Source organism: Phanerochaete carnosa (assembly GCF_000300595.1).
Source record: "Phanerochaete carnosa HHB-10118-sp unplaced genomic scaffold PHACAscaffold_5, whole genome shotgun sequence".
Taxonomy (NCBI): Eukaryota; Fungi; Basidiomycota; class Agaricomycetes; order Polyporales; family Phanerochaetaceae; genus Phanerochaete; species Phanerochaete carnosa.
The window spans coordinates 1,949,752-1,976,224 of NW_006767632.1; the positions used below are offsets into that span (position 1 = coordinate 1,949,752).

Here is a 26,473-nt window from a genome sequence, read left to right on the forward strand (position 1 = left end):
GTGCAGCTTGATGTTCATACGCCTATCGCTGGCTATGTGCCTACTCCTTTACGGATGCGACAGACAGTATGTCATCTCTCTGGACTTCGTGAAGCAGGAGGAGATGAACCATCTTCCCTCGAGGTGAGCCACAAGATGTATCCTAGACCGTTGACTGATCTGGTGCAGGCGGAAGATTGGTTCAAGAGCATCGACGATGACAGATCCTATCATCGTCGACTCGAGACTAATGGCCGCAATTAAACTGTATGTTGAACAACATGTCGACGAACTCTCCTGTCTTCTTGCCAAATTCTTGAACACGTTCGTGAACGAAGCTCAACTGGTGGAGTCCTATGAAGTGGACAACTTCATCTTGCGAAACTGCGTCGCACTTTCAGCGTGGTGAGCCACGGCACTATTTCTTACAGGAGTAGCCTGAGATATCTTGATAATGGCCCGAAGGAACCGATCCGCAATCCCTACTTGCCGCTTCTGCTCGAAAACATTAGGTGACACTTCGAAGGCTAAGCAGCTGTTTTCACCTTGCGTGCTTTCGTATCAGCTTCTCCTCTCTCACCGAGTATAAACGGGTCCGTGTACGTGCCCTCTTCAGCATACTCGATGAGGAGGTCGTATAGGATGTTTCCGTATTCCGCAACATCGAGATCATGCAGCGCGAGCATCCAGGGCGTTGCGTAGGATTGTAACAATGCTTTCCTACTCGCGACGTAATCTCCACCGTTACTCGCCGTAATTGTCGTGGTCGGTCGACTGAGACTCTGTGTGGGCCAGGACTGCGCTTCTCCTGAGCGTACTCCCGGCAGGTTCTTGTGTATGTCTCTCTGCTGTCTGTGCCAGACGCCGCTCTGGGGTACTGTGTCGCAAGGGTACAAATGCGGAGCGTGCCACCTCTTCGTACATCCCTCATGTCTGTCTGAAGCAGCCAACGCTGTTCTGCCAAGGTGTCGAGGTGTTAACGCCGACTCAAGCTTGATGACCATTTCCCATGTCGATCTTCGCCAATCATTCATTGAGCACTACCGAGATCTGATATGGGCAGAATCTGATCTCGCTGCAGCCACATATGAAGAAGTCACTGTGCTCTTCTCGACGCTATGGAATCAGTTGCAGATCTTGAATAACGGGATGGCTCTAGGCTCTGTCGTTATTACGCTCGATCACGCGTCGGAGTCCGGAGAGATGGAAGATTTCGAACTGCATTACCTCGTTAGCCTCTACGAAAGCTACCTCTCTTCCGGCCATCTCCCGGTATCCAGCTCCCTGGAGGATTACCTCTCGGAGAACAACCTGCGCGCGAAGGACTACCTCGCCTACTTTGACTGGAATACGCTCGCCTTCATGGCCAGCGTCGTGAAGCTCCCGCCCTCGAGCGAGGCCGAAGGCGTTGACTTGAGTGCGCTGCTGAGCGTCAGCCAGGTAGGGGCCGCGGGACTGGACGACGAGCCTCCGTATCCGTACGAGATGGCCTCCCTGGCACATGTGCGCGACCGAATGGGTGACGCCCTGGGCCTCCACCACGACGCACCAGCACGGCAGCTTCTCGTGCACTTACATCATCTCGGTCTCCTCGAGCGGCATGACGCTCGCCCAGCACTGTTCGAGGACGCCGCTGCGGACCCCGAGAGCCTCCAGATCTGCTTCCCGCTACCGTTTGGGTTCGATATCACCCTCGAGGTCGAGACGCTGGTCGCGACTATTGAGGCGTGCCTGTCGGATCACAATCTGTCTCTTAACGAGGTCGGACTCCTGCTGCTCGTGCGGCGCTTCTGGCCGAATGGGATGCTTTCTGATTACAGCTTCCGGCGGCTGGTGAAAGCGATCTTGTCGTGGATCCTGTCGGAGGTTAGTCAATTATTCTGATACATGTTCTGGGTACTGACTTAAAATATATAAGGATGGAAATCTCGCTTTGATCCTTCGCGAGTACGTCGCAAGGATGAAGGTATTGACCATGCGGAACACGTGCTGTTCCTTCCTGACGGTCAAGGTCGTGCTCCCGTGCCTGCTCGGCAGGACGTGGCAGAACCTGTGGACGGCGACTTTCCGGATATTCGGGTCACTTTGCAGCGCGTACTCCGTGAAGAAGCTCCCTTCGGGGTAGTCGTAACAGTCGAAGTGCACGGCGCACATGCAAAAAGGACACAACAAACCGAACCCATCGACGGCGTCGGAACAGGCCCTGCAGCGGTTTGAGGAAAACTCCCCAAACATGCCAAATGAGCTCGCCGGAAGAGCGAACCGCCAAGGCATGAACTGGTGGGCATACGGGTGATCCACTGCGTTTCGTGTACGACGAGTGATGCTGGATCGACGGTCAGGAAAGGTCGGGCCAGCAATGTGAGCTACCTTGGGGAGCGGCCTCGAGATCACGACGTGTCCAGTAGATCTGGGCCAGTACGTCAAGAGGAGACTGGTGGCGGCGTAGCGACTCTTCGAGTTGTGATACGCGATGACTCCCAGGACGTCTAAGTAGACGTCTGGCTTTTCCTGCATCAATCGAGTGAAGAAGCGATGGAAACGGTGAGTAACCGGGCTTGGGTCCGTGAAGAGGTTCACGTTCTCCAATATCGCCGAGAGCAAGGGCTCGACCAATGATGCCAAGTAATAGACAGTAATGTCCTGTTCAGGAGCACTGCTGGACTGACACCCTTGACTATGTCCTGTTGCGCGTTTACTCCACCTCTTCCAACGATCGCTATGGCTGACTTCGTCTTGGGCTTCTTCGACAGTAATAGAGACTACAGGAGGCTGCTCGTCCAGAGGTTCTGTCAGGCCAAACCAAAGTGAGTTCCACTTTCGCAAGACAATATTAATGCCTACCGTTTGCTGGGCTTGTGACAGGGTCTTTCCCCTGCATTTTCTGGAGGTTCTCGAGCATTCCGCCCAAGACACCCTCCTCAAAGAATTGCAGTAAGCGGGCATGCATACTGGTGGGGAAGCTCTGAAAGGCAGGCATAAGGGTGAATCCGATCCGTGAGAGTATCCGAGGTTCGTCACGATGCATGTGGAGGAGAATCTGAGCGACGTCCAACGTCACACCTTGCAACGAGTATGGAGGTTTCGCCAAGTTGAGAGCGTAGACGCGGAAACGACAGTCCTCGACGATAACAGAAGAAAGGATGGTGATGCACTGTGAGAGAAGTTCTGGTGCTTGTGACGGTTCATCGTCATATCTGCTGGGGGACGCAGATCGAGAACGAGAGCGTCCCTGCGAGCTCAGTCTCCGTTTACGACGGCGCTTTTCGAACGAGTTTTGCCTGCCTGGTTTCATCTCGGAGCTGCTGTAAAGTTATCTAGACTCAATATGGGCCTGAGAATGGTGCTGGAAAGGTTCTTACCCCGCCGCAAAGATATCCCAATTATTCGCTAAAGATATGTGTAACGTGTCGCGCAGTTGTCCCATGAGTTTGAGGGTGGCATCGGTGAAAAATACTGGGCGGTTATTGGGGTCATAGTCTTCGTCGCTGTCATCATTGCCGTTTGTATTCGCCTGCTTCGCGTCGGCGGCCTTGCCTTTGCCTGAGAGAGACCTTACAACCGCCGCAATACCTTTTCTGGATCGCGCAGTACGAGAGTCTGAGCCTTCGAGAAGAGGTGGTGGCACGCTACGTTCTTCAAGCTGCGCCAGAATATGCGAAAGAAGTTTGCGCGATTCGTTCCGCGCCTTCTCCATGCCGAGCGACATGGTCGGTCTCTCCGGGCCGGCGTCGGACTGTCTCCCTGAAGAAGACTTGTCAATAGAAAGACGGAGCTGAGGGAGCAGTGTCTGGGAGAGACTGCGTGCGCGTTGTCGGCCAGCGAACAGCGCACTTGGCGACTCGAGCGGTGAGTTAGGTGCACCCAGCCCGCCTGTTGAGAGGCTGGTGTCGATTCGGAGCGACACCGGTGCAGATTCCATGGCTGTCAAAAGGGGATTGTTTTCAATACGGCGTTGAGCTGAAGGAGAGCATGAAGGGGATGGTGGTCGTGGTCAAAGCCGCCGAGCGCCACAAAGTTCGAGCGCATCACCGACATTCACTGCGCATCAACCAGGTGGCGGAAGAGATAACAACACCGAAGATAATTTCACTAGCTAGAGGCAGTCGAAAACCTCTGGTATACATATAAATACATGGGATGAAACCAGGCAACCACATCGTCAGTCATGCAATCTATAATCAGGCTAGTCGTCGTCCTCGCCCCGCTTAGATGCTACTTCCAAGTTGCGGGCACTCTCCATCATCTCCTTCATTTTTTGCCACTCGGCGGAAATCAGGCCTCGTTCATCGAACCAATTCATGATACCATCTGCATCCGACAAATCGTCTGGAGGCCTGCTGCCGCTGGCGTATGCGACCGGGACGTACACACGCTGCTTAGAAGATCTGTTGCGCAAATCCTCTACTTCTTGGTTGAGAGATCTGAAGAGAGCGTACTGAGAGACATACATTCGATTAGTGAGATGAGACCACACACAATGATGTTTCAACATACCTCCCAGTGCGTGAACTTGTGGAACACACGAGTGCGACGTGCACAGAACCGGCCAAGGTTGAACTCTTTCTTTGACGTCTCTTCTTCGTCCTCGTCGTCGCCAGTATCGCTCTCCGACAGCGACTGATGAGGACATGAGCGCAAATTAATGGTGAGGAGAGCCAGAACCTACTTCAAATGTCAGTCGGTCATACGGCTCCCCAAAACACCTGCCTGTAAGCGTCGACATGCGACCACCCAGACGACATGCGTCGCAATTTGGCACGGCGAAATCCATCTGGACCGTTTCAAAATCGGGATACATCTCAAGCGGCTTTTTGAACGCGGTTCGCCATACGGAAGAGGTCACTAGTGAGTCTCGCATGCCAGTGACTTTCCGGCGAGCAATCTGCAGAGGAATCGAGAAGTACTGGTCTGCAACGGAGCTGAGCAGAGAGGTTGCGCATGCGAACGAGCTGTAACTCACCTTTCAGACTCTGTTGCAGGAAATCTCGCCGCTGCTCTACAGGCTGGACAGCAAGGTGCACGAATAGCTGACAAATAATCTTGAAGTGATGCATCAAGTCCTGGTAGGTGTTCATACTGTATTCCGCGGGGAGCTCGATAGCTTGATTACTGTCTTCCTCGATGAAACCGCTTAGCCCTCCATATTCAGGCTCTTCTTCTTCTGATGCATCCGATGAGATCTCGTGAGTAGGCCGAGCACCAGGAATTATCCTATTATCCTCCTCCTCGCTCGAGGACAACGATTCGGCTGCCGTAGCTTCCCCGCGTTTCTTCCCTAAGACTCCATGAGCACATGTCTAAGCTCATAGCACGGGGTACTAGCTTACGTTTAAGCTTCTCCAAATTCTTCTGATACTGGGACCTTTTATCTCTCACGCGCAATCGACTCTCCAATATCCCTGAGCACAAACGGTGAGCAAGGAGGTCTAAATGAGTAGTCGAATTACGTACGTGCTTCTTCTACCTCTTCAAGTAGATCCTCATCTCCCGTCTCCGGCGTGGGTGGTCTGACACCCTTGACTAGCTTCGACTTGCGAGGCTGTGGGTCTTCATCAGAGTCGCTGTCTAAAACCGCCCGCTTCCGTTTGCTCCTGGGATTCGGAGCTTTCGCCTTGCCTTTCCAATTGACAGGTACCCCAACTGTGTCTTCACTCTCACTGGAGACAGTGACTGGTAGCTTCTCCACGCTCTCGGCCCTCCTCTTTCGTACTTTTCGCTGTGTAGCGGCCGGCCTTTTCGGGGAATCGTTCACATCTTCCCCGTCAGAACTCACCACGATAACCTGGGGTTCAAAAGCAATCCCTCCGACATCGCTACTCGTGCTACCATTGTCGTTTTCTGAAGGAGGGTCGCTCTCCGGTGCGCGCCGCTTTGAGAGTGCTGGTCGCTTGCGCTTGGCGGTCCTCGAAGGCGGCGAAGCCTTTGCTCTGCTGGAGGCTGAGTCCGGCCTTGGGGGAGAAGACGATCCAAAGTAACCAGATAACGATTTCTGTTTTAGTCCTTTAGTGACCTTCATGCTGCTACGCGGTGAATGTCGCGGTGAGAGTCATAGCGCGAATAGCGATCGGCACGATCGAGTCACGTGAAATTCACGCGGACTCCGCCCACAGTGGCGTTCGCCCGCTTGTCCATCGCCTTGTCGTTGACAATCCAACGAAGAAAATGCCGTACTATCCTCCGTCAGGGACATCGTACCCGTACAGCGCATACCATCCTCCACCAGCAAACACGTATTCTGCTTCCCACACTCAGCAGCCAGGCGCATATCCAACGTCCGCTTACCAAACGCCATATCCTACCGCTGTTCAGGGATATGGCACCTGGCCTTATGCAGCATACAGTTACTATACTCCCCAGCAGCAACAGCAACAGCAAACAGCGCAACAACAGCAACAGGCTAAACCGCAGCAAGCACAAACGCAAGCATCGAAACCTGCGGCCACTACCCCTGCAACAACGGCAGCTACACCTACACCTACATCTGCAGCAGCTTCTCCTGTTATCGGGCAACAACCTGCCGCGGCGGCTGCAACATTAGCTGCGACCACTCCCGCTCCCACGTATGCATCTCCGCAATATGCGGCAACCTCGACCATTCCTGCGGCAACCTCATCCATGACGACTTTTCCCGCCACGCAGCCTCCCCGGCCCTATACCTCTACCTACACATATATACCCTCATATCGAGACACCCTGGCAGCTGCGTCTACGGGAGGCGCGAGAGGTTCATCAAAGAAGTCGTCGTATAGAGGACTGTTCACGAAAGAGCGTAAGTGTGCTCTGTATGCGTAGCATATCCCTCTCTGACGCTAATATGGGATAGTCCGCAATCTGATGTACGGTTTCGGGGATAATCGTAACCCTGCAAACGACACCGTGAATGTCATGGAGGAAATTTTGGTGGAATATATTGTGGATGTAGTATGTCTGACCTGCTCTAGTTCCATGTCCGTGGTACTCATTCGTTCCAGTGTCAAACTTCCCTTGCGTCTGGCAAGAAGTCCAGGTTGTCCATCGAAGATCTCCGCAGAGCACTCTCGCGACCTGCTGATGCCAAGAAGCTTGCTCGTATGGAGGAACTTTTGTTCATGCAAGAAGACATCAAGAGAGCTCGTGCTCAGTTCGAGGAGTCAGACATGCCGGTCAACCAGGCCAGTTTCCAATCATAGTTCGGACTGCTGTATCTGTAGAGTCGCGTATTGTACTCTAGGGCGTTCCTGCTAATATTATACTGTGACATCATTGCACGTTCGATGTGTCTCGTTCAAAGGTCCAGCGAAGCTGTTTAGGATGATACTGGGACATGTTACACGGTAGTGTCCGTGCAGGGACGTGTCTGCCTGTGCCTGGACGTTGCATCTGAAACTGCGCGGTTTCGTACGAACTGTGTAGCCGGAGTAGAGATTTCTGATTTTCCCTTGGCATGAACGTTAAGTCTGACGCGCTCCCTCACTTTACCCTACACCGGTGTTGACGTTGCACGATGGCCCCGAGTTCCGCTCCTCGAAACCTTTCGCAGTCGTCCACGAGAACGAACCTCCTTAAGCTCCGCAAAGCACGCACAATGTCCACCATGATAGACCCTGCAACCAAGATCAAGGAACTCACTGTCCCTTGCCAGAACGACACAGGCAAGCCGTCGACGTTCGTCCTTACGGACACGTCGTTGTATGTGAACAGACCGGACGATAGTGAGTGTCACTCTTGAGCATCATGATGCGTGTACGCGGCTGTATGTGGCTGATGACCACCTACTTTGCTAGCAACATGGCCCGAAATCCTCGTTTCCCTGCGTTACGTCCTGTGGGCAGAGACAAAGGACGGTAGTCTTGAGGTTTGCTTGCTTACGCAGAAGAAGCCTGTGGGCTGTTTGAGACTCGTGCACATTTCCGGGAGGGTGCCCCCTGCTCAGCAGCAAGATGCTGATGCCTTTGCTCAGGCTGTACTGGAGGCTGCGTACCAAGGCGAGTGAGACTATCCTTACATATTGAACCACCTTATAAGCCCGTGGCGTAGGCGTCAAGAAGCACAGGCATGTCTTAATCCTTGTGAACCCAATAGCCGGTCCGGTACGCAAGGCTGTCACCGCCATATACAATGACCTGACGGCATGAGCTACGTAGGGCAAGTCTCGAACGCACCTCAACAAGAAGATCCTGCCTATTCTGACAGCTGCCCGCTGCACGAGCGACGTCACCGGTGAGTCATGCCTGCTAGTTTGCTTGTGATATACATTCACATACGATTAGTTACCGCCTACTACAAACATGCCTGGGAAATTGCTCGTGACCTGCCTCTGAGCAGGTACGATGCCATTGCAGCCGTCTCAGGAGATGGAATTATCCACGAGCTCATGAACGGTTTCGCTGAACACAAGAACCCGACCAAGGCTTTCCAGACACCACTCGTTCCTATTCCAGCTGGCTCAGCTAACGCGCTTTCGTTGAACCTTCTTGGGTTGGAGGTAAAGCCGGTAGACTCCCTTACAGATTTCAGGGTAGGCACTCATGCAGCTTTTAGGAGGGGTTTGACATCTCTGCCGCCACTCTCAACGTGGTTAAAGGTACAGCAGGTTTCCCTTCCACTGAGTGCATGCATCTAACCATGTTGGTATAGGACGTCCAATGAACGTCGACATCTGTTCCGTAACCCAAAAGGATCGAAGGGCTTTCTCCTTTATGAGTCAAGCCATCGGTCTGATGGCTGAACTCGATCTGGGTACTGAGTATCTACGTTTCATGGGCGACAGTCGTTTCATTTATGGTTACCTCCGCGGGCTCGTCCTCCATCGCGCCTGCCCCGTCAAGGTCAGCATCAAGGTCGCTCAGTCGGACAAGGATCAAATGGTCGAGGACTTACGCGCAGGCGAGGCAGCGGCCGCGCGTCACCTGCAGTCTGCCTCAGACGCTCCTGCGGTCGGTATCAATGGTAATGGAGGGGACGCTGTGGTGAACGGAGATTCGCCCACAACACAGGCCGATACAGACCTGCCCCCGCTTAAGTATTCGTTTGGCGAGCAAAGTGGCGACGGCTGGATCGTCTTTGAGAAGCCAGTCCTGTACCTGTTCGGCGGGAAGGGTCCGCTGGTCGCTCGCGATTTGATGCAGTTTCCTATGTCGCTGCCGGACGATGGATACGTCGACTTGGTCATCCAGGAGAAGGTAAATGAAGTGCGCCTTTAGCTTGTAGATCCAGGTCTCAATATCGTTCATAGCTGAGCCGGAAAGTCATGCTGCAAGCCATGGATGGCGCGGAACGCGGCAAAACGTACTGGATGGACACAGTGAGCTGCCTTGTCAAACCTTACGACATGAAGATGGACTGACGGTCACGTATAGCAACACTACTTCAAGGCCGAGGCTTACCGTGTCGAGCCGCTCCAGAACACTAGCTGCCTGTCAGTCGACGGTGAAGAATACCCTTTCGAACCTTTCCAGGTCGAGTGTCACAAGGGCTTGGCGACCTTACTCAGCCCATACGGCGTGTACAACGTCAAATTCGACGTCCCAAAGACCACATAATTTTTTCCTCCTCGCTTTTCTTTCCATGGAGCGGGCTTTGCTGTATTTCCGCGGGACACTTAGTACTCTACATACCTTGACCCTGTGATGTGTGTGGATTTAATCATCATATACCCTGCCGCTTTTGACAGGTCGAACGAGAGCACAGCTGCCCATTCACTATATTTGACTACTACGGCACATGACAGTCTAAGATACTACGAAAGCTGAAGCGAGTGTGGCGGTGCAGAATGCGACAATCAAGTATACAAGTGTCCTTAGTACTAATCACAGTCCCCGGATATGGATAAAGAGTGCCCAAAAAGATATTGTATAGTCCGATATGAATTCAACAGTGCAAATATCGCACATTTGAGTCGTGATCATGGTCGCGCTGGAGACGACGATGTTAACTGGACGGATTTACAAGATGAGACAGAGATACGCACCAAGCTGTTCCTTGCGGTAGAACCAGAAGTAGCCAATGACGATGACTATCTGGCATATCATAGCTATCCAGAACGGTGCGGACGCCATCGGCGAGCCCTTGAGACCGTCCTGGAAGTCCCATTTCGCAGCGTCCGGGAAGACACTTTCTGGCCCGACCTTGTTTGGTGCTGTCGCACGGGCAACCATGACACAGATCGAACCGATGATCTGCGCGAATGCCAAGGTGGCGCACACATGCAGACGAGATAGTGTCTAAAAGGAGATATATCAGCAAATAGACATCAGGAACGGTAGTGGCGTAAACTGACCTGTAAGAGAATGAGACCAAGTCCGACACCTTGGATGGCATCGAGGACACCAAGCCACAACCACAACGAGATACCCAGGTAGGGACCCGCGTGACCGGCCCACGGGATGTACAGAGCAAGCGAGGAAGTACCCCATAGCATCTGACACCACCTTGGCGCACCAAGGCCGACAGCGAAAACGGGTAGCAGCCAGGTGTGCGTCATGGAGAAATACGTGAGGATGCCCATCATGACGGCCCAAACAACGACGAAGAAGGCGATCACAAGGAGGAGGATCTGCCACTTGGGAATAGGGACCGACCACAAGAAGCTCCAGTTACGGCCGTACGGACCACTGAGCCAGTAGTCACGAAGGATTTCTGACCCCAAGAACCACAGGACAAGCTTTCGGCGGAACAGCGTCCTCAAGAAGTTGGGCACTTTTGGCGGCGTCTGACGGTAGTAGTCGGGGAGACCGTAGAGCATGAGGTACGCGAAGAGAACACTGAGGAGGGCCAATGGCCAGACGATGAGAACGATCCACCACGGCGCCATTGCATTGGCTTGTGCACCATTGAGATGGTTACCCCAGTACCACAACGCCGCCACCCAAATCTGTTGAGATCCTTGAACGATGCAAGCACGCATAGTCCACACCTCTGTAGCAGCACCCTGAACAACCAATCAGTGCATTGCACACCTAGACGTCGAGACAAAATACTTACAGCTTCTTCACCGAAGTTGAGACCGAAGAAGATAAATGCGGCAGAAGATGCGACGGCGTAAAACCAGGTCGCGATGCTCGTGAGAATGTCGTGGGCTCCATGCAGTTTGGGCGTGACCGAGGGCAATCCGATGAGGAAGAAGGCGATGCCGAAGAATAGCCATGGTGCCGAGAGAACGTACACCGACGGCTTGTAGCGGAAGAGGATGTACCAGACGGCCGAGGCAGCAAGGAAGACACCACCGAGGACGTAGAGCTGGATATCAGTCTGCCAATTTTGGCCGGAGAGTAGCGTGATCTGGAAACTCGTCGCGCTCAGCATTTGTCCCGCAGCGATGATCAGGGTGTAGATGGGCCATCCTCCAAGCTCCCTCGACATGGCGATCTGAAGACCGGTCATTATGACAATGTCTTGCTGTTCCGGTAGAGCGCCGCTGTATCCGTCTGCCCCAGTGAAGCCCGACTGACTTGGCGAGGAAGGACGCGAGTGATCGAACGATGAAGGAGCAGGAGTGCCCCAGACGGAGTCTCGCTGTGAAGAACGGATACTGGCAGCACTGGACAGCTTGTCCTTCTTGACCTTGTCGAAGAACGCCTCTTCGCTCTTGGTGAGGAATTTCTCAATCGAGAGCTCGTGCTTGGAGTTGTGCGGGTTGAGAGACTGTAGCTTTGCCGCGAATTCAGCAGTGACGCCGCCGTCCGCATCCGTGAACGCTGCCATAGCCTTGTTGAGTGGCGAGTCCGCTTTCTCCGTAACGATCGATGCGATAGACTCCACCGACGACACCCTCGAGTGGGCTCCGAACGGCCGGCTGGGGGCAGCGTCAACGAAGGGGTCGGGAGCATGCTTGTTGTCGCGCGCAATAGTCCGGTTTGCCCTGTCTAGGAAGTTGCCAAACTCTTGCCTGTTGTCCGTGCTTTCCCTGTTCTGACTGAAGTAGTCGCCTTCGTTGTCGGAGACATCCGTACTGACAGAACCACGACGACCGTCGGGCAGGAGGCGCGGAGGTGCGTGAAGGCCATTTTGACCGGGAGTGAGCGTGTCTTGACTCCACTGACCGGGCGACCCAGGCGACCCAGGGGGTCCGGGCGTACGTGGGCTCTCGTTGACGCTAGCAGCATCCCAGTTGGGCTGCGACGGGTGGGTCTGATATTCGGGGTTCCAGTCATCATGTTCGGCAATAGCGTGCCCTATGCCACCGTCACAATCGGAAGTGCGGAATGCGTTAGGGCCGGCGGCACCACGAGACATGCCGATACTGCGACGGTGAAAGTCTTCCATGCGTTGGCGCCATTCGACGACAGGGAAACGCTGCACAGCAGAACGAGCACGGAGCATAGCACGTTCCTCCTCGGTAGACTTCAAGGCCATCTTGACTGTCTTTGTCAATTGCGACATCATGTGCTCCGTCGACGTCGACTCGACGGGGAACCACTTTACGAATGGTCAGCACCGCAGGGCGCCAGAATCGCAACTGTACTCACCCAACCGGGCATCAATCCGAGACCGCCGAGACGAGAACCGACACCAAGGGCACCCTTACGGCCGAACTCGACAGCAACGAGACCGAACGGCTCATCACGAGACGGGATGAGGGCGAAGTCGGCGCCACTGAACAGGTAGGGAGGCAACGCAGTGAACTCAGGCTTGGAGTGAACACGATCCGGATACATTTCCATGAGACGATTGAGCTTTTCAGCCGCGAAGCGACCGTAGAGATCGATAACGGGTCCAACAGTGATGAGCTGGATGGATGGACGTTTCTCGAGCCTATAGGACTTTCGTTAGCCATTACCAAGACCGAGGACGAGCATCAACGTACAAGGATGGCATAACGTCAGCAATGACATCGACACCCTTCTGCTTGGACCAGCGACCAACGAACACGAAGAGATCGGCATTCGGATCCTGCTTGATACCAGCCCACTCTTGCGCCTGACGCTTGTGTTCGGGACGCTCTGCTTCCGCCGCTTCGTCAATCTTGATATCACGTAACGCAATCGGATTTTCATCGAGGGCGGCGATATCCGTGGGGTCGGGGTTAGGCAACGAGTCGATATGCTTGAGTGTCCAGAGCGCGGGGTAGCGAGCCCACGAACGTTTACCGTACTTGTCAGACACACCAGCGACACCGATAGACTTCTGGTGCACCGAGATGAAGGACGCCGCGGCATGGAGCAAGTTGAAGGTATTGCCGAATTGCACATACTTCGTGCAGTGTTCCTTGCTAATGTTGAACGCCGAACAAACCTCCTTCATCTCCTCCTTGGTACGAAGTGGCCACAGACCTTGGAACTCGGCGTTGTGCAGGGACAAGCACACCGGGAGAACCTTTGGCAGCAGGTAGATGGGAGCAAGTGCACCGTGATAGTCGTTGACGTGATAGATATCAATGAGCGGGTGGCGCTTGATAGTCGCAGCAATAGCTTGGTTCCAAGTCGAGTAGAAGATGGCAGAGCTGAGGTCATCCATGCGAGCCGGGTACGGGTCAGCTTTCGTCTGCGCACGGAAGACGGGACTGTCCAAGATGACGTAGGTGATGTTGTCCAAGACATGCGTTTCAACCTCAATGAGGTAGGGCTCTCCGAAGATGATGACTTCGATGGGTTCCGCAGGTTCACCGGGCGGGTACTCCAAGTCCTTGACCTTGGGGACGACCCAGACTAGATCGACGTCCGTCATGGCCTTGCCCATCAAACTCGACATGACGCCCAAACCACCGATCTTGACCTTGAGCTTCCAATCGATGATCTCGTACTCGAGGGTGGCGATGAGGACCTTGCGCCGCTTGTTCTTGTCCTCTGGCCAGCCAATGACCTCTGTCTGCTTGTGGTGTCCGCCGAAGAACTTTTCGCTCATGTGCTCCTTGCTCAGATTCGCGCTTGACTTGTGACCAAGGGCGCTAAGGATAGGGAAGTAGTTGTGCTCCTTCGTCGGCTTGACACCCCACTTATTGTACTTGATGCCGTAGAACGACCACATGAAGACCACGACAGCGAGAGTGCCGGTAATGAGAGGAATGGAGAGCAGGAGCGCATACATGATGGCCCCGACTGCAGATTGGCCGCGAGGTGCGAGAGTCCAGGTCATGGTTGCGTCGTCAACAATAAGAGCCCATGCCAGGTGAGGATGCGGCGGAGCAGACATGTTCAGGTAGTTCGGGGCGGCAGTGTTGGGCGGCAGACGGTCGAGGATACCGTCGTCATCGACATCGCCATAGTAGTAGTCGTCGTATCCCCAGACGTTCAGCTGCACGTACGTCGGCCAAGTTGCCATGATTTCAAGCTCCCAGTGACCATTGTCGTTCTGGTCCATCTGCGCAGGGATACCCTGGTCGAAACCCCACGAGTTGAACGGACCACGGGCCAGGAATTGAGGAACACGACGAGGCTTGGAATAATCGTGGTCTGCGTGAACGACGATAGTGGCTGACGTAGCAAGTGCGCTCCAATCTGGAAAGTACCAATTAGCGTGGTGTCGCACACCGGAACGCCATCTACTTACACTGCACCATGACATGCTGGCCATCCCAGAAATTACCGTCGAACTCGCTTGCATCGATCGTAGTTGTGTCTTCCCAGTCGCGCCACGCAGTCCAATTCTGGCCGAAGTTGGTTGAGTAGCGGAGCATATCCGCACCAAGCGCGTTGTGAGTAAACGTGTACTGTCCGTTGCTGGAACTCAAGGCAGCATTATCGTAGTCAGATTCAGGGAAGACCATGACGTTGCTCGACGACCCCTTGCGAACCAGAAGACGATCTTTAGCCTAATAAAAATAAAAATAATAAAATCAACAGCGTGATCTCTGTGTGTTGCGTAGCAGAAACTTACTCCTGTACTCGAGTTTCCGCTTTGAGCGCTCGGGTTGTTGACGAGGATCTCCAAGATACCATCGGGGACATTCTGAAGCGTCGCAGACCAAGACCACACAGAAGCATCGACACCATTGATGAGCGAGTAGACAGGGTTCTGGATCGTCTGGCAACTGATACTATTCTGGTTGATGGTAGGTGTCGAGCCGTTTCCAGACGAAGACATGTTGAAAGACAGCGACTGAGTGACGCTGTTGCAGTCCATTGCCATATTGAACTCGAGCGTGATATCCACGGTAGTCGCATTCGCATCGCCAGCCTCGACATTTATCCGCGCGTCGTGTCCAGGAAGGAATCCGGTCAAAGCAGGATTGGGGCCGACCCACTCGTCCTGAGGAACCAGAGCAAGGAAGCCGAACGGCTGGGTTGTGAACGAGGACATGCAACCGAAGTACGGCGCAAGGCCGTTGTTGAAGTACGAAGACAGTGACTCCGCCAGAGTATACGTCTCATAGGGCGCGACAAGGTTTTTAACGACGGTACCTGCTTGGTAAGGGGAGGATATCCAGAGATCAGAGGAGCAGTTGTACTCCCAGGTCCTCGTCTGATTCTCGTTACTGTACAAGAGCCAGACTTGGTCGGTGAAATTGCCCGTGAGATTCTGCACGTTGGCGATCTCGGAACGCGAAACCGACCAAAGACCCATCTCGGTGGGGGTGCCATTCGAACCAGGTCGGTCAATGTAGTACGTCCAGTTACCACGCTGCACAAGGTTGAAACCGTCCTGCAGAGCACCGTAGGTAGACCGAAGCTGATTGAAGCGGGAAAAGAGTCGGCGAGAGTCGGTGGTCGGATCGAAGTGGTCAAGGGAGTTCCAATCATCCTGGCATCCAATAAGCGACTTGCCGAGCGGCATGTTGAAATATTGAGTCGAGCCGAGAGTGTAGCACCCATGACGCTGCCACGCCTTGTTGCTGATCATAGTCTGACGACTAAAGGGAGGAATGAATGATATAGTTCCAACGTAAAGGAGAATCGAACTTACCCGTAGAGATAGTTGGAAGCAGTAGTGTCGAACATATAGAAATCCTGCTCCTCGCCGTAATACAATAGAGATATACCAGGCATGACCAGCGACGTGATGAACGTGCCCAGGACGCTCCGTTGCGTACCATTCTCCAAGGAAGGCCAACGGAAGACATCGAAGTTGCTCGTTCCAAACATGTGCTTCGGGTCGAGCTCGCCGGTGTTGGGGTTAAGGAAGTCGTTGGTTACGAACATCTGGTTCCACGCGGTGATGAAGTTGACGTCGATATCGTATGCAACTTCCAGGTTACCATCCATCCCGAGGAATCGAGTGAGCGATCGGTAGATGGAATAGTGGAAAGCAACACCGTCTAATCCATTCAGAGGAGCATCACGGAGGAAGTACTGGTTCTCGCTGGACGTCAAATTCGCCGCTTCCAAGAATCCAGGCGGTAGTTGCGTGGGAGTGCGTCCGCGTCCGCTGAGAGGCAAGTCAGCTATATGTGGTAATAAAATCCTCAGAGGACTTACTAGTAGAGGGCACCGAAAGTATCGCCACCCGTAACCTCACCAGTGATGAAGAAGTTCTTCTTACCGAGTGCCGTTGCACACGCGCGCGTACTGGACGCCCATTCCGCGAGAGCAGCGACGGTAATCTGGGTGGACTTGTCGATACGGATAGCGTCAATGTCAAAGGCGGTAATGGCCATGCAAGCGAAGTTCTTCAGCTTGTCCATCACCGATGGGCGCCATTCACGGAGACGATCTTGCACAGACGCGAACTTGGACAGCTGACGCTGCCAATCGGGGTGAACACCAAAGGCCTCCATGTCACCGTACTGATCGATGTCAGACTCCATACAGCCGCCGCCCCAGCCAGTATTCTCTAAAGTACCATCGTCTAGCCAAAGAGTAGGAAGTTGGCAGCTGCTATTCCAGGTGTTATTGATCTAAGCGCAAGATAAGACGTCCATAGAGATATTTTGAGTACGTCGAACGCACCTCGAAATCCTTATATTCCTCGAAATCCCAGGGGGCATAATTCGGTTTCTTCCAGACTCCGTTATATTCGTGGAGATCGAACGGAGCAGACGTATTCAGAAATCTGTAATATGATGAGATTACGTCACGCGTATATGCGCGTATATACGTACCCGTCGAATCCAACCATGTCAGCCATGGTTCCGACCGTAAAATCCATCATGAAGTACATCCCACGAGCATGAATCTCGGCAATGGCCGCCTGCCAGTCAGCGATATTACCCCAGTGGGGGTCCACAACCGTGAAGTCCAAGGGCGAGTAACCTAACACGCGTCGAGCCTGAGAATACATGATCACAAAGAAACGAACAGGACTTACTGTCGGCTTGCCACGGCATGTTGATCCAAGGAGTACCGGAGATAAAGACTCCCTTTATGCCCATTCCCTGCAGATAGTCCAATTTTGCGACGAGACCCTTCAAGTCGCCTCCAAAACGGAGTTGTGTTTCCCGCCAGTCCCATTCGTAGACAGTGCCGAGGTAGTCGTTGTTGCTGGGATCGCCATCCGCGAATTTGTCGAGCAGAACGGTGTAGAAAGGAATCTGGCGCCAGTTAGTGGGTGACGGGTTGTAGCTCGACCGTGTGGGAGTGGAATAATCTGTCGGGGACTGTGCGTTTTGATTGGTGTTGACGTTGTAGTCGACGAGGTCGGCGCGATAAGGCGATGCATGCGCGAGCGACGCGGCGGCTAGCAGCGAGAGCGCTGCGTTGAGCAGCCGCATGCTGAATAGTAAGAGAGTACACTAAAGGATGTCAAACAGACTGTCGTTGGTATCGTTGTGCTGGCCGGGTATCGTTCGGCCTGAGAAGACCGTGCCTATGGGGAGGACACCTCTGTGGGTTGGAAAAGGAGCGAGGGAGGCGGACGCTGTTCCTGCCTGGAATTATAAGTCTGTATACAGAGGCGAGGGACGGCAGAAGGCCTCGACGTGAGGTCTGGCTAAGGTGGAGGAAGGGCTGAGAGGGAAGCCAGGGCCTCGTTTTATTCGTTTTCTCGCCAACGGGGTCCAGACGCCGCTTTGCAGCCCAGTTTTAGACGCCTATCCGGCCACCTTGCCCCTTGTGGCCGGCCCTTTCTCGTGCCTGTCGAAAGACCGACCCTCAGCTGTCCAATCTCGACGGCCTCCGTGGCTGATCGCATCGTCAATCCAACAATCCTCCGTATTCGTCGTGAGCGGCAGCCCTGCGCGCAGATATCGACCTCCGACGCCGTGCCGAAGTAGCCCGCAAATGGGTGATGCAGGAATACTAAGGCCAGCCAAAGCATGTCCCACGTCTTGGCACTCCAGTAACTCTCCTCCCCATTCGCCTGTCGCGTGATGCGTATCAAAAGCGTATGTCACTGCCAAGCCAAATATTTATTTGCCATGCCGCGCCCTGATCAGAACGTTGTTATCGCGATCCGCGCGTGTGGGCTAGCGGAAGAAGTTCACCAATCTGCCGGGCTGAGACTTGAGGAGCGGGCACAGCCACATCGCCAGCCCCAGCGGGACCGAGCCCGAACGCACTCTCACGAATCATGTGCATGGGCGACCGAGCGGGGATAGGCTTTGGGCAGCATGCGCACACAGACTATATGCCCATTGCTTAGGGCGGCGCATCAGATCCGCACTAGTACTACTTCTATCGGAAGCAGTGGGCAAAGGCGCTTGCGAATATTCAATGCCACTGCATGGTTCAGTCGAAATGACAGATAGGCATTGTACTATCAACTTGATGCGCGCTCACAGACGTTACGACCGTCTTTAGCTCATATATATTCGAAATGATACTCACGACTACCATGATGATTATCTGCCTCGTTGTCAAGCTGCCTCCTCGATGTATCCCACGCTCTGCTACCGCCCTAGCAACGCACCATGTCGGCCCCCCGCTGAACATCAGATTGTGCAGCGCGGATTCGAGAGATCATACTAGTACTGCTTGCGATGGCAGCTAGTTACTGACAGAACGTAGGAGCACGGCTGGTTGATCTGCTTGGGGCGCTATAGTCGCGTCTGTTGGATAGAACAGCCCGATAGCTATCGACGGATCATTGCATGCAAGTACCGACACGGTGCTAATTTGTGTCCCGATGCAGTGTTGCCTGCTACAATCTTGTCTCCGCTGTGATAGTTGAGCGGCAATCAAGCAAATGCTTCATGGTTATTCAAGGCGAAAGTCCAGTGAGCAGACAGCCGAAGTGGCTCTGTTGAGATCTACAGCTGGACTCCCGGGGTGAATAATCACATAGTGGCAGTGGACATTATGCATTATTCGTCATGGGCACGTACCCAGAAGGTGAACCATCACCAAGACGTGCGGTCGTCTCAGCTGCTCGCCACCAGGTCACCATGAAGGAAGCGGTGTGGCTCGTGGCGAACACTTTCGCACGACCCGTTCGATCATTGCTGTAATCTCTAAAAAGCGACAGGCCTAGCCAACAGCCCAATCTGAGACGACGGTTATCAACGAACTACTACGCGTCTAAGTATGGTGAAACCGAGACCGCCGGCGCTTCTCTGCACGGTCGTCGACGCGAGCGTTGCGGGCTGTGTCTTGTCGACAACCGCGCACGGCTGAATGGTACAGCCCGGCTTTTCGTTCCGTATATTATCCTTAGTGTGCTCCAGCCCTGCTTGTGGCTCCTCTGACGTTCCTTCCAACGTTCCTTATCCACTGTGGTCCGTGTGAATTAGCAAGAGAACTTTCTTGCCAGGCTCATCAAGCATCCATCAGGACCTGTTCGTAACACTTCCGACGCCCTTGGAGGTCTTCATCGTACCCTGGGGAGGATAATAGCAACTCAGCGGAAGCGACCCTGAAGCAGTAAGGAGTTCCCAGGTCTGTTCATCGTTCTCTCCTCTACACTCACAATTGCGGGCCAGACGCTGAAGCTTTGTTCTATCTGCTCTTGTTGTCCTTTCGTCCTCCAGGCCGTCCTTGTTTCCGCCTTTACTCCCTGCTTCCTCTTCTGTCTCGTCTTGCAATCTCCTCTCTCGACCGGTCGAGTAGCTTCTCCTTCGTCAACGTCTCTGCCTGGCCTCTGCAGAGATCCTCAGCTTTTCGGTCTCCAACAGCTGACGACTCTACGAACATAATATTATTTTTCCCCATCCTACATCTGATACCCCCCGCACGACATCATGGCCGCCGTGTTTATGAATGGAAGTTCTTTACACCCACCGGACGACCAGCCCATGTCCCAGGCGTCTTCGCCGTCTTCGCCAGGCGCCACGTTCATGATACAACAAGGCCAGACGACCTTGCCTGCGTTCAGCCTAAGCGGAACAGGTTACCTTGACGGCTTGTCTCAGCCCAGCACCCCCACCTCCATGACTGCCAGTGTGTCACTGGACCCTCCACCAGGCATAGCTTTTGCCGACTATTTACGAACTTGGAACGATGCTCACGTCGCTGCATGGCTTACGAGTGTCAAATGTCCTCACCAGTCGACAGTTTTTCGGGCCAACGACATAAGAGGGGACGTACTTCTGGAATTGGACCAAGCAACATTGAAGGAGATGGGGGTTTTCACCGTAGGCGATAGGATTAGGATCGTCGCGGGTGTCAAGGCATTGAGACAGAAATGCTCCTCAAGTTCTACAACTCTCAGCTTGGTAGCCAGCCGACCACGCTTGCAAGAGCACAATCGGAACGGTAGTGTGGGTAGCGAAGGCTCTCACTCCTCTGCGGCGTCACGACTTGGACCGCGCAGACTGGACAATGGACGTCCTGCGCCTTTGCACCTTCCGCCTAACTCCAGCTCAGACGGCCTACCCCGCTTGGTTCGCGATGGTCAAGACTCTGCGCGAGCAAACCCGCCAACCCGCCCCCTCCCTCAGCCAAACGCAGGCTCATCGAGCGTCCATACACCGAGTGGTCGCCCTGGACTCCCTCCTATTCCCCCGCCTCCTCGTGGCCAACCGCCGCCTCCGCCTCCCAACGCTCGTACTACGTCGCGCTCGCTCTTGCCGCCCACGAACCAGTTGTCGGGGCGCAGGACACCTACAGTTCCAGAGGCGCCTGCATTCAACACAAGTCAACCTCTGCCGTTGCCACCTGGACAGAATCTGCCACCGCGCCCTATCCGTTCCCCATCGCCGCTCCAGAACAGCCAGCTGCCGAATCGTAGTTACAGCCGCTCTCCGAACGAACACGGGCGGAACGCCTCAATATCAGGCATCGCATCTCCCGCTGCGAAGCCGCAGTCGCGCCCGTCAAATGGACCCACGGGTCATCCCTACTCATCACAGCATTCGGGTGGGAATCAGTCGATGCTCTCCCCGATCGCTGAGGGGTTCAGGGACTCGCAGCGGCATACGTCGTCAACGCCATCGCCACCCACCAACTCTGGCACATCCCGCGCGGGAACGGGTCTGTTTAATAGGCCGAACACCCCATCTTCGAACACGCCCTCGCTAGATGACATCAGGCGGAAGGTGATCAAGTTTGCAGCGCCGGGGGAAGGCAAGTCATCCATGGTCCCAGTGTGGGACTGCTCAGGTGGAGCGGAGATCTTGGAGAGAGCCCTGAAAAAGCTGAAAGGGTTGGAGGACAGTCATGCGCCTCATGTGGAGATTATAGACGGAGGCCTGACTATGGATGGATGGGGTGTATTTTCAGATATGAATACTGACGGTCCCAGTGAGTTTGCTGTTGATAGCTGCGCGATATGCTCGTTTGACAGGTCTGCTGCAGGGACGCCGCTTTCAGAGTCACAGCTGCTTTCTATCTGCCAGGCGTCTCCAGACGAGCCTGTGCGCGAGAGTGGACTGATCCTCCGCCAGATAAAGCGCCCGAGGACCAGTCCTACCAGTCCTTACCCTGCCTCGTTCCCGAAGGCTTCTAGTAGCACAGACACAGTGAACGAGAGCCTAATCCCATCGTCCGACCGTGCAACTCCACAACCCGGCACCAACGCCTATAAACGCGCGAGTTCTATCAGCATCCTCAGCGGTCTTGGAGTACAAATTTCCGAGATGCCAGAGTCCTCATCTGCACCTCCTAGCGCGCAGGAGAGTCCATCGAAGAGCCCGAACAAGAAGGGCAAGCTGCGCAACTTCTTCGGCCAGCGGCCGCCTAGCGAGCTCATCACGACGCACCTGGCCGAGTACTTCCCTTATACGGAGAAGAAGGTGCTCGAGCGGACGCGCCGCCAGAGTATGATGCGCGGGCCGACGAACCGCAGGGACAGCATCATGTCGCTGAACCCGCATGCACAGTCGCGCTTCAGTGTCAGCACACAGGGCTCCCGCGCGTCGAACCGGAATTCGGTCGCGTCGCGCATCTCCGTTGCGTCGAGCGTGCGGGAACGTTCTCCTCCGCCGCCCATGCCCGACACCCCTACCTCGTCGCCGCATGTATCGATATCAAACGAGGAGGGCCGCTCGCTTGGAGAGACCTCGACGGAGAACAAGCGGATTTCTCGTCCTCACCTCCTGCCGCCCGTCGCGTTGCCGTCAGAATCGCTTGCTGAATCGATGAACCTGACTAGCTCTCGTCCGGGCTCAAGGTTGTCTGTGGCTTCCAAGCGGATGAGCTACATCCAGGAACTCCGGAGCAAGCGTGACGTGTCCGACACCGCCAGCATGATAACCGTGGACGAGATCACCGCTGAGGTTGAAAGCCGCAGAGAAGGCACTGGTTCAAAGGACTCTTCGGATAGCGAGGAGTGGACTGCCGTTGAGTCTAGCGATGCCGACACTAAGAGCATCAGGGAAATACCGGAGGAAGACGAAGAAGACGGAGAAGACGAAGAGTTCGAAGAGGAAGAGGAGGAAGAAGCTACGGAAGGAACACTAACCGACGATGAGGGAGAGCCGAAAGCCATCACTTCGCGTGGAGGTAGGTTTCATACATGTAAGGACGGGGACTAGATGTTCACCTTCTGCCCGCAGAGAGGACAATCAAGTGGATCAAAGGCGCCCTCATTGGCTCTGGATCCTTCGGCAAAGTATATCTAGGCATGGACGCTGCTACGGGACTGCTCATGGCAGTGAAGCAAGTTGAGCTTCCCTCGCAAACTGCACCCAACGCAGAGCGTAAACAAAGCATGCTCAACGCTCTCGAACGTGAGATCGAGCTACTAAAGGACCTCCACCACGAGAACATTGTCCAATATCTCTGTGAGTGCCACTATTCAGTACAAAAGCATCTGTTCTGACTGTATTCCAGCCTCTTGTGTCGACGATGATCATCTCAATATCTTCCTGGAGTACGTCCCTGGTGGCTCCGTTACTTCCCTCTTGCGAAACTATGGCGCGTTCGAGGAGCCGCTTGTGCGCAACTGGGTGCGACAGATCCTGCTTGGCCTGAACTACCTGCACGAGAGAGATATTATCCACCGCGACATCAAAGGTGCTAACATGCTCGTTGACAACAAGGGCGGCATCAAGATCTCTGACTTTGGTATCTCCAAGAAAGTGGAAGACAGTGCGTCTCCGCGGCCTGCTGTATTCCTGCTGCGCGCTCACCCCGATTTCCGCTAGACTTGATGCCAGGTAATCGCGCGCATCGACCGTCTCTGCAGGGATCCGTCTTCTGGATGGCACCAGAGGTCGTGAAGCAGACAGCGTACACGCAAAAAGCGGATATCTGGAGTATAGGGTGTCTGATTGTGGAGATGCTCACAGGAGAGCACCCCTTCCCACAATTAACACAGATGCAGGCTATCTTCAAGGTAATTCACAATTATGCGTCCTTTTCGAACTGTACGCTCACCATTGGTACAGATCGGTATGAGCACGAAGCCGACCATCCCAGCTGATATTTCTCCGGAGGCCGAGAGCTTCCTACAGCAAACTTTTGATCTGGATCACGAAAGGCGGCCGTCTGCGGCTGAGCTGCTCAGGCATCCATGGATCGCAAACCTGCCCGCACCGCTGGGCCTGTAGTCCAGTCCCCTATTATCGGTATAACAACTTGCGCACATACCATTCCCCGCTTTCGGATCTTACTGTCCCCCTCGTCTCCTTTCCTTCGTCCTTCGCACTTCGTTCTGCACATCTGAACTTTGCTTTCTTTGTATATTTAGCTTGCTTGACTCTGGGATCTCGTGAACTGCTATGCCGCCTCCTCGTTCATCGCAATAATCGCGTAGTCTACAACGCACAGATGCTGTCCCTACGGCGAACATGTTCTGGCTTTCGACTCAAGGTCCCGACGTCCCGCGTGCCAGTATCAGAACGTAAGGTTAGCCCTGGGCCTCAGCCTGTGACCGCTTGCGCTTCGTGCCCGACACGGCCTTTGAGCCCGGTCCCCAGTGCGGTAGAGGGTTCTGCTGGTAGCGGACGAGCTTCACGCCCGAGGAACGCGAGACGCTTTGCGGGTGGGGCGCGAAGTTGGCCTCGGCACGGGGTTCCTTCGCCAGAAGTGTACGCGCGGGCGACTTCTCGCCTAGCTTACCCATGTTGACAGGGTTCTTTTTGATCCAGCAGCGGAAGATGTCGTGCACTTCGGCGCGCGTGGCGGTCGTCTTCAGCGAACCGGGCAGTGCATGCGAGCGCGAGACGGAGTGCCCTGCGTGTAGAAGAGCGGATCTACGTCCCGGTCAGCCACCTAGCCACGCGTTTTGTTCATTGGACTTACGCTACGTTGTCGAGCGAGGGAGACTGGCAGTGGAGCACACCAGACAGCTGAGCGGGGGTGAAGTAGAATGGCACGTCTAATTCCTGTATAATATAGCTATCAGGCCCTTACTGGTGTGAACATGTGATAAGCAAGGACTCGTACCTCTTTTGCAACAGTAAGCATGCCTCTCATGCGAGCGGATGTGCCATAGTGTTCTTGGCTCGTCTCTACGTGCTCAAGCACCTTCGACACGAACTCGGTATCGTGCAACGGGCCCGACCACATCGGTCCAGCAATCTATGGCGTATGTCAATAGTCAGATACCAAGCTTGGAAATGAATATACCAACATGTAAAACAGAGTCGCACTCCGGACACTTATCGCCAACCGGAGGGCCGGCATGAGTCCTAAACACATGATTGACGGCGCCGCTCTTTTCGTGTACACTGGTCTTCACCTTGCCTAGCGGCTGCTCGTACGGCGCCTGGCAACTTGTGCAAATGAAGTATGTCGCAGTGTTCCTGGACGGAAAGCGTTACATCTTGGACACTAAACGAATCCAATTTACTCACGTGAAAAGTTTCTTAACCTCCAGTGCGGATGACCTGACGCGAACGAATAGACGGACGTAGAAGTCGATAGAGAGCGAGAGTAGAGGTTGAATGTAGCGGCCGTATCGTGCTGCCGATGTAGCGAGGCTGTGGAGAACAAGACGAAGAGCCTATACAAGAAGGCATTTGAGTATGCCATAAGCTAGCACATACGGGTGCATACCGCTTCATGGCAGTATTCTGCTTTCGCGGGAACACCGCCATAGTTAGCAAAGCTAAACAGCAACTTGTTCAATGATTTAACGGAGCTCGAGAGCACGATAAAACGTACCATTTCTCGGGATAGTTAGTAGCGGCGAGCACAGCCATATCAGTACAAGTGACACACAGGAGGCCTAGTGGTGCACGTCTCTCAGAATCCAGCGCAGTTCGCGAAGGCAGTCATAGCGCACCTCCTTCGTTCACAGCTTGCACAGCACCATCGATGAATGGCGCAGCAGTACCGTATGGGTCCAGGTCAACAACGTCTACACGGTGGCGTCCCGAGCGGTGATTGTACATAAGAGCACTTACACGTCCTTAGCTAGAAACGCCTCCGATGGAGCATATCACTCACCAAGCATCGCCCTCATTGACACGTACTTTCGGTGGGATATTCTTTACAATGATGCCTTCGTCGGTCTCTACAGACTCTTCTTTCTGACCGAGTCCGTTGAGCTCGACGTTCCTCCGCATAGCTTCACATGCAGACTCTGACAAGTCGTTGGCAATCACGTAACTGAACGATCTCGCAGTCAGCGGGTCAACTCGTACGTGGAAAGGATACTCGTACTCAACGAGAGGTATCTCTTTCGCGTAGCGAATGGAGCGAAGGCCTGTCGCGGACAGTGCCTCGAGGACGGTGAACTTGTGCTGGCTCGAGGGCATGCATGTTTAACGTCTGCAAGCTCCCATGCTTACAAGAACGTACCTCCAGCTTTGGCTTTGGCTTCGGTGGAACAGCGACAGCATCCACTTCCGCCGCCTGCTGCTCCTGCACTTCGCTTGTCTCCGTTATCGGCACATCCTCGTCTTCCGCCTTGTCAGACTCGTCTGCTGCTCGCACGTGAGCAGGAAGCAACACACCAGAGCGCACCACACACCTCTCGCTTTTTTCGCCCTCTTCCTGCCACCCTGCGCCCTCCTCTCCGCGTCCTTCTCCCACTTGGCCCGGCGCTGCTCGTTCATGAGGTCGCCCCAGGTGCGTATGCACGCGATGCTCAAGTCGCGGTTGAACTCCTGCACGGGGTTCAGGAATGCGCCGTTGTCTGCGGGTAGCAGGATGTGCGCCGAGTTCTCCGAGTGCAGCGTGTAGCCCTCGGGCACGACGAGCTGCTCCTTCTCCCCCTGCTCCTGCGCCGTCTCGTCCGGCTTTTGCTCGTGCGTCGGCGCTAGCGCAGACATGCTGTAGCGTACGCGTTGTTTCAGGCGGTGGTTCGCAATATAAATACAGTGGCGCAGAGGCCGGTGGAAGACAGTGAGGGCGAACAACTTGGCGGCAAGCAGAGA

At 54.4% G+C, this 26,473-nt stretch overlaps 7 protein-coding genes across 7 annotated transcripts; 3 read left to right on the forward strand and 4 right to left on the reverse strand.

Annotated features, from left to right (window-relative positions):
* The first annotated feature begins 915 nt into the window (after nt 1-915).
* PHACADRAFT_256292 (uncharacterized protein) lies at nt 916-1,867 on the forward strand. The gene has a single exon (XM_007395838.1). It carries the CDS (start codon nt 1,129-1,131, stop codon nt 1,861-1,863), a length of 735 nt encoding a protein of 244 aa, XP_007395900.1. The 5' UTR covers nt 916-1,128; the 3' UTR covers nt 1,864-1,867.
* Nucleotides 1,868-1,940: 73 nt separating this feature from the next.
* PHACADRAFT_184361 (uncharacterized protein) lies at nt 1,941-3,979 on the reverse strand (the record flags this gene model as incomplete). Its single annotated transcript, XM_007395839.1, has 3 exons — nt 3,342-3,979; nt 2,824-3,284; nt 1,941-2,768 (listed from the first exon to the last, which is right to left on the reverse strand). Coding segments are annotated over exons 1-3 (1,848 nt in total), but the record flags the coding sequence as incomplete, so codon positions are not given.
* A 141-nt stretch (nt 3,980-4,120) lies between these two features.
* Nucleotides 4,121-6,019, reverse strand: PHACADRAFT_256297 (uncharacterized protein). Its single transcript, XM_007395840.1, has 6 exons — nt 5,434-6,019; nt 5,310-5,381; nt 4,943-5,257; nt 4,649-4,890; nt 4,477-4,599; nt 4,121-4,417 (listed from the first exon to the last, which is right to left on the reverse strand). Exons 1-6 carry the CDS (start codon nt 5,996-5,998, stop codon nt 4,166-4,168), a joined length of 1,569 nt encoding a protein of 522 aa, XP_007395902.1. The 5' UTR covers nt 5,999-6,019; the 3' UTR covers nt 4,121-4,165.
* Nucleotides 6,020-6,696: 677 nt separating this feature from the next.
* On the forward strand, nt 6,697-7,100 carry PHACADRAFT_59222 (uncharacterized protein; the record flags this gene model as incomplete). The annotated part of the gene is made up of 3 exons (XM_007395841.1): nt 6,697-6,751; nt 6,806-6,903; nt 6,954-7,100. Coding segments are annotated over 3 exons (300 nt in total), but the record flags the coding sequence as incomplete, so codon positions are not given.
* Nucleotides 7,101-7,500: 400 nt separating this feature from the next.
* PHACADRAFT_256300 (uncharacterized protein) lies at nt 7,501-9,623 on the forward strand. The gene is made up of 9 exons (XM_007395842.1): nt 7,501-7,673; nt 7,746-7,946; nt 7,999-8,051; nt 8,106-8,181; nt 8,232-8,446; nt 8,503-8,545; nt 8,599-9,143; nt 9,197-9,265; nt 9,321-9,623. The coding sequence occupies exons 1-9, from the start codon at nt 7,547-7,549 to the stop codon at nt 9,501-9,503; spliced, it is 1,512 nt and encodes a 503-aa protein (XP_007395904.1). The 5' UTR covers nt 7,501-7,546; the 3' UTR covers nt 9,504-9,623.
* A 13-nt stretch (nt 9,624-9,636) lies between these two features.
* PHACADRAFT_256302 (glycosyltransferase family 5 protein) lies at nt 9,637-17,739 on the reverse strand. The gene is made up of 13 exons (XM_007395843.1): nt 17,143-17,739; nt 16,937-17,087; nt 16,785-16,887; nt 16,314-16,732; nt 15,802-16,263; nt 14,776-15,748; nt 14,449-14,710; nt 12,767-14,396; nt 12,429-12,714; nt 10,945-12,378; nt 10,241-10,891; nt 9,932-10,184; nt 9,637-9,876 (listed from the first exon to the last, which is right to left on the reverse strand). The coding sequence occupies exons 1-13, from the start codon at nt 17,543-17,545 to the stop codon at nt 9,866-9,868; spliced, it is 7,038 nt and encodes a 2,345-aa protein (XP_007395905.1). The 5' UTR covers nt 17,546-17,739; the 3' UTR covers nt 9,637-9,865.
* A 2,290-nt stretch (nt 17,740-20,029) lies between these two features.
* On the reverse strand, nt 20,030-26,466 carry PHACADRAFT_256307 (uncharacterized protein). The gene is made up of 17 exons (XM_007395844.1): nt 26,068-26,466; nt 25,896-26,020; nt 25,758-25,837; nt 25,542-25,703; nt 25,378-25,493; nt 25,257-25,320; nt 25,149-25,200; nt 24,947-25,095; nt 24,724-24,895; nt 24,537-24,671; nt 24,393-24,475; nt 23,535-24,343; nt 23,294-23,482; nt 22,980-23,237; nt 22,703-22,930; nt 21,504-22,649; nt 20,030-21,449 (listed from the first exon to the last, which is right to left on the reverse strand). Exons 1-12 carry the CDS (start codon nt 26,366-26,368, stop codon nt 23,998-24,000), a joined length of 1,785 nt encoding a protein of 594 aa, XP_007395906.1. The 5' UTR covers nt 26,369-26,466; the 3' UTR covers nt 20,030-21,449; nt 21,504-22,649; nt 22,703-22,930; nt 22,980-23,237; nt 23,294-23,482; nt 23,535-23,997.
* Between the last annotated feature and the right edge of the window lie 7 nt (nt 26,467-26,473).

Excerpts from the sequence above, each read along its gene's own strand:
- PHACADRAFT_256292 (XM_007395838.1), top strand. The coding sequence starts at position 1,129 with ATGGCTCTAGGCTCTGTCGTTATTACGCTCGATCACGCGTCGGAGTCC.
- PHACADRAFT_256297 (XM_007395840.1), bottom strand. The coding sequence starts at position 5,998 with ATGAAGGTCACTAAAGGACTAAAACAGAAATCGTTATCTGGTTACTTT. Across the intron at positions 5,382-5,433 it reads TGAAGAGGTAGAAGAAGCAC|GGATATTGGAGAGTCGATTG; the intron begins GTACGTAATTCG and ends GTTTGTGCTCAG. Across the intron at positions 4,891-4,942 it reads CCTGCAACAGAGTCTGAAAG|ACCAGTACTTCTCGATTCCT; the intron begins GTGAGTTACAGC and ends GCTCCGTTGCAG.
- PHACADRAFT_256300 (XM_007395842.1), top strand. The coding sequence starts at position 7,547 with ATGTCCACCATGATAGACCCTGCAACCAAGATCAAGGAACTCACTGTC. Across the intron at positions 7,674-7,745 it reads TGTGAACAGACCGGACGATA|CAACATGGCCCGAAATCCTC; the intron begins GTGAGTGTCACT and ends CTACTTTGCTAG. Across the intron at positions 8,447-8,502 it reads TGAACCTTCTTGGGTTGGAG|GAGGGGTTTGACATCTCTGC; the intron begins GTAAAGCCGGTA and ends TGCAGCTTTTAG.
- PHACADRAFT_256302 (XM_007395843.1), bottom strand. The coding sequence starts at position 17,545 with ATGCGGCTGCTCAACGCAGCGCTCTCGCTGCTAGCCGCCGCGTCGCTC. Across the intron at positions 16,733-16,784 it reads AGGAATATAAGGATTTCGAG|ATCAATAACACCTGGAATAG; the intron begins GTGCGTTCGACG and ends TCTTGCGCTTAG. Across the intron at positions 14,397-14,448 it reads CCAGCATGTCATGGTGCAGT|ATTGGAGCGCACTTGCTACG; the intron begins GTAAGTAGATGG and ends GGTACTTTCCAG.
- PHACADRAFT_256307 (XM_007395844.1), bottom strand. The coding sequence starts at position 26,368 with ATGTCTGCGCTAGCGCCGACGCACGAGCAAAAGCCGGACGAGACGGCG. Across the intron at positions 25,838-25,895 it reads AGCCAAAGCCAAAGCTGGAG|CACAAGTTCACCGTCCTCGA; the intron begins GTACGTTCTTGT and ends CCCTCGAGCCAG. Across the intron at positions 25,201-25,256 it reads ACTAACTATCCCGAGAAATG|CTTTGCTAACTATGGCGGTG; the intron begins GTACGTTTTATC and ends GTTGCTGTTTAG.